Consider the following 5,098-nt stretch of genomic DNA (forward strand, 5'->3'; position numbering starts at 1 on the left):
GAGAGAGAGAGAGTCTCATTGTAAATATAGATAAATATACATATATAAATGTGTACCTCTGTATAATTCCTTGGTTTTTCAAGAATTTTAGTCCTGTATTATCGCCTGGGGTTCTGCAGAGAGGCAGAGAGAAACACCATGAGTCTCTTTGGTCTTAGAAGCAGGTAGGTACTTGCTATGATAATTAATGAGTTCAAAGTTTGGAAAATCTGATTCTGGTTTTTCATTTCATGCAATATATTCTCAAGAATGGATGATTAGACCAGAACGCGTATGGGTTCTGATGACTACCTACATATGCCTATTTATAATCCCTTTGGCTTTAGAATGATAACTCGGATTCCCTATCTTGCGAGGATATGGTTTTGCTTAGTTATGGACTCCTTTTTTGATAAGGAAATTGAAAGTAAAGTAGTTATTTACTGGTTTCGAGTAAGGATTGAAATTCACACTGGTGAGAAACTAATTCCGGTTGGACTTAGGAGACAGTAGAAAGAAATTGATGATCTTTGATGAGTAATTTAATGTTGAAGGCACACATTATCACAAGTTCAATTTTAATATTTTCATGTCATCAAATATATGCATATATATTTCAAATGTTACGAGTGGAGACTCGCATATAGCACCAACAGTGGAGGGAGAATGATCATTTTGGCGCTAGATGTTTTCAACTAGACCCTCCAATATCTCCTACCAGCTTCTACATCATTGCTCACCAAAAGTTGCTTCAATGTATGGCTGTATGCTGCATATTTTGGCGGTAGAGTTGAATTTGAATATTCAAATCTAGAGGCAATGAGCTAGGCGGTTGGGCCACGTGGCTAGGCGGAAAGGCTTTACGGCCGCATTTCCATAGAAATGACGGTTTCACTTAAACGCACCGTTTTGCACCCAATTAACGATAATCAGCCTACTGGAACACGCGCACTATGCACTCTATACTGGAAGCTCACGCGCATCGCATGACGGGGATAGTTGCCAGAGAAGCTGAGGCGGCAGCGACGGTGGTATCGAGACAGCGATGAAAGTCATAGGACATGAGGCGGGATGTGTAAACCACCTGCTCCTCTCCTTTTAATCATTCTGTTATGGAAAGATTTCCACAGCAAGTAACCGTGAGATGGACTGGCCTGGAGGGACTGGCCTGGAGCCAAAAATTAAAAGACCCAGATTTAGAATAGATCAAATGAACGTAATAATAGAACTTCCCCAGAAAAATGACTTAATCGGTTTCGAAGTCAACCTTCGTATATCAGAATTTGCTGGCTGCTGCGTTTCATGCTATAAAACAAAAGCATAAATACAATTCAATTAGAAGAGAATGAAAAGGAGGGAGATATGAAGGTTTACATGAGCAAATTTATACTGAAAAAACAAAACGGAAGATGATTGGAAGATGAACCAACCAACCTGAATCTTCAGCCTTCCTTGAAGCCCTAATGCAATCGTGCAACCCTGTTTTTTTCATAAGTCCACCTGTTTATTTCCTGCAAATGAGAAGTGACCTATTACACTCCATTTCATTCCGAGCAAGAACTACCATAAAATCAAATGAAGCCTGGCCAGTGTTATACAATGAACTAACTCTTCAATTTCAGGCCTAATATATGTCAATATAGGTGGTTGATATTAAAACTCAAATAAAACATCTTCCATTAATCAAAAACTGAGTTTGAGTTGAAGTTATTATTGTTGTCAAAGTAATGAAGATCACACAGATACTTCATTAGCTTTACTGTTTGAATATGATGAAACAAAATATCTGCGATATTTTGCATATTCGAATATTTGGCTTAGTGTGATGGAAGATCTATACCGATGGACACTGGCCTTCCAATTTTGATTTTATACATCACTGTGATGTACTCTCCCAATGTCACCATGATCATATCCAAAAACATAAATGCAAACTTTCAAAGTCTGTAATTGAAAGGTTTTGTGACAATACGAAATAATGGAGAATCACCTTATAGCTCTATAACACCAGTTTCTCGAGCTTTTACACAGACATCAATCATCTCATTTTACTTTATAATAAAAATATTCCAGTTTCAGTAATTAAATATCAGTTTTTCTATCCTTCTCTGCTAACCAAAACCACCAAAACACAGTTGAACTAAAGAAAACAATTACTAATAGAATCAAACCCCAATAGTGAAACATAGCTGCAAAACTAAAAAGAAAAGAGTAGTAAAAAGACATACCCTTGAATCATGTAGAAGGAAAAGAACACAGAGCTTCAAAACAGTAACCGACTCCCAGGGGCTTTGATTGGAACCTACAAAAACAGAAAAATATTGATAAGATTCGATGTAAAATCCAACTAACACCTTAATAAAATTGATATTATACTAACAGCTTGTTCAATCCATCACAACTATATTCTAATACTTTTGAAAAGGCTCCTTTCAATTTCCTTTACTATTTTCACAATGACAGGATCAATTTCTTCCTACATGTACCTGTCTACCTTCATGCATCAGTTGACTCGATCAATACTCCTACTACTAAGCTAGCTAGTTGGTTAGTTATCCACAAAGTACAGATATAATCACACCAGATTCATGACCTAAAAGTTTTGGTGCCTCATATCTCAGATTGAGTTCGTACTGTGTCCTTTCGAAGTTTTTATTTTTTGTCTTCTTCTCTTAATATTTTCATTTTCCTTAACTTATATAACTACTATACTGTTATGATTTTGTCATGCCTTACACCTGATTAGTATGGATTAATGATATAACACTAAGCAATGACATCATGACTGAAAAGGAAAGGTGCATACTTCCATACGTCTTTCTACAGAGCCAATCAAACCAAAACTTAGATTATCACCTCCTATGTAACTTAGCAACATGCGAACATGATTTCAAATAAATCAACCGATAAGATACATGTATTTAGATCCTCACATTAACACTGAAGTTTGGTTGGTATACATAAAGCCCTCTACTGGTTGCAATGGTTACCTGTGCAAGAAATAGACATCAGACAACATGATAAGCTAAGTTCACTTTTATGTCTTACTACTCTAGACGGAACTTAGGAATTTCCATCAATACTCTACTGTAAATGAAAATTGAAAGCCATTACTAAACCATATTTACAGAAAAATGAGTAATGAAAAGTATCCATTATTAGTTATTCACAGAAAGATGAGTAATGAAAAGTATCTATTATTAGTTCTACTTCTACCAATCGAAGTATAGATCCAGAGTATCCAAAACTCAAAAACTTTTTAATTGATTAAATTTTTTTCTTATAACAGATATGTAGATGATGGTGATATTGCAGTTAGTGCAACACCTTAAATATTAAGTTTTTATCTGAATCTCTCTACAGGGAAGATCCATACTTCTACAACATCCCTTCATAAAGCCACTCAAATATCTCCAACCACAATAAGCATCACATTTCTTTCCTTCAAATAAAAAACTAAACAACTTCAATACCGCTCAAACCAGAAATTTGTACACAAATTTCATTTGACAACTTTTAATTGAATCAGCTCTTATGCTTTTTTCTTTCTCTTAATGCTTTTAACTAAGAGCAAAATAGATTCTAAAGAGCAAAATAATTTTGGATCTGTGACTGAGTATTGGTTGAACATGGTGTTCCTCTAATTGTTTGATCTCTTATGTGTAATTTTTTGTGTTGTTTCTACTGCTGTGGAGTTTTTAACAATTCAACCAAATCAAAAGGTTACCTGGAGCTCAATCCCTCCAATATGACAATCCACTCCCCATCCCCATATTAACCCAATCTATGATAAGCAAATCCAATTCCTTCCCACACTTATCCGATTCTTAAAGAAAAGAAAAGAAAACCCAAAGCAATTGAAAATATCAATACGAATCTATAATCAAACAATCGATTACGCAGAGCGGAAGAAGTACCTATTTTGGTGTAGAGAAAGCTCCCCCTCGTGAGAACAGCAATCGATCGATCAGCCAACTGTAGTCTCTCCCTCTCTCTGAAATTATTTGAAGCCCTAAAACTAATCAAACACAAAACTCAGAGAAAGTGATCCTCACCCTACTAATCGCAGTTATATCACGCAGAGGGGTTCTTGGGTACCAAGAAGGCAACACACTGTTCAATCTAGGCTGGAAAGAGAGGGAAGATCGATGAAGGAAGCGACGAAAGAGATCGAGAGAGAGGAAGAAAAGGAAAACGGCGAGATGGGATGGAGGCCCAAGCCCAATTATAAAAAAACAGTAAGGCGGCGCGAGGCCGCATAATATTTAGTTCAATAGTACCACTGAGAGTTCAGACCTTCTCCATCACACCATGACAACAAAGGTAAGTTAAGTAAATTAAGGTACATCGATGACAAAAGGAATTAGAGCTGGACGAGCAATCCTTAGTCACCTTCTTATTCGATAATCGATACTGATCTCGTGAGGAGATCGATGCCTTATTAGTTAGTGCCACCAAAGACAGCCTTCAATCTCCTTGTCTCATGAGTGCTGATGAAAGTAGTGCGATTTATAAATTCAGTAGACAATGTGCTATTAAATAGTGAATTGTCCACCGTCTGAATATGCAGACTTTCACTACTGTAGCTAGCAAATGCAACGACTGGATTATATTTAGCACCTCCAATATTCACAAAGCCATGCAATAACGCATTAGGGATGACAAACAGATCACCACTCTTGATAACTGTCTGATAAACTGTGTTTGTATCCGACGAAATGAACGCGGCAATCAGTTTCCCTTTCACAAGAAGAAAGATCTCATTTGATCCGGGGTGTTTATGCAAAGGGACAACCCCACCGGGTGCCAAGTCTATACGAGCCATTGAAAGGCCAAGGCCGTTCAAAGAAGGAACCTCATTGTAGGACGCTACGGTAATTGTACCTCTGAAAATGTTTGAGGTATTACCGGCAACGCCTAGGCCCGAGTATACGAAATCATCTACCGTAACATTTTCAGGCCTTTTGCAGGAGTAGCCTGATGGATTAGAAGGAGCTGTGTAGTCTGCAACGCAAAAGTCTTGCACAGCAGCATAGGAGGTGGAGAGAATGAAAGAAAACATAAAGATGAAGAAAACTGCCATCTAGCTTTGATCAACTGTCTGGCTAGTTTTCGATGT

The 5,098-nt window shown here is 37.2% G+C and overlaps 1 protein-coding gene across 1 annotated transcript; it reads right to left on the reverse strand.

Annotated features, from left to right (window-relative positions):
* Nucleotides 1-490: 490 nt before the first annotated feature.
* Nucleotides 491-5,098, reverse strand: LOC101294791 (auxin-binding protein ABP19b-like). The gene is made up of 6 exons (XM_004287583.1): nucleotides 3,897-5,098; nucleotides 2,913-2,969; nucleotides 2,208-2,281; nucleotides 1,414-1,490; nucleotides 1,247-1,284; nucleotides 491-1,147 (listed from the first exon to the last, which is right to left on the reverse strand). Exon 1 carries the CDS (start codon nucleotides 5,060-5,062, stop codon nucleotides 4,421-4,423), a length of 642 nt encoding a protein of 213 aa, XP_004287631.1. The 5' UTR covers nucleotides 5,063-5,098; the 3' UTR covers nucleotides 491-1,147; nucleotides 1,247-1,284; nucleotides 1,414-1,490; nucleotides 2,208-2,281; nucleotides 2,913-2,969; nucleotides 3,897-4,420.

The sequence above is a fragment of the Fragaria vesca genome, linkage group LG1 (genome assembly GCF_000184155.1).
Source record: "Fragaria vesca subsp. vesca linkage group LG1, FraVesHawaii_1.0, whole genome shotgun sequence".
Classification (NCBI taxonomy): Eukaryota; Viridiplantae; Streptophyta; class Magnoliopsida; order Rosales; family Rosaceae; genus Fragaria; species Fragaria vesca.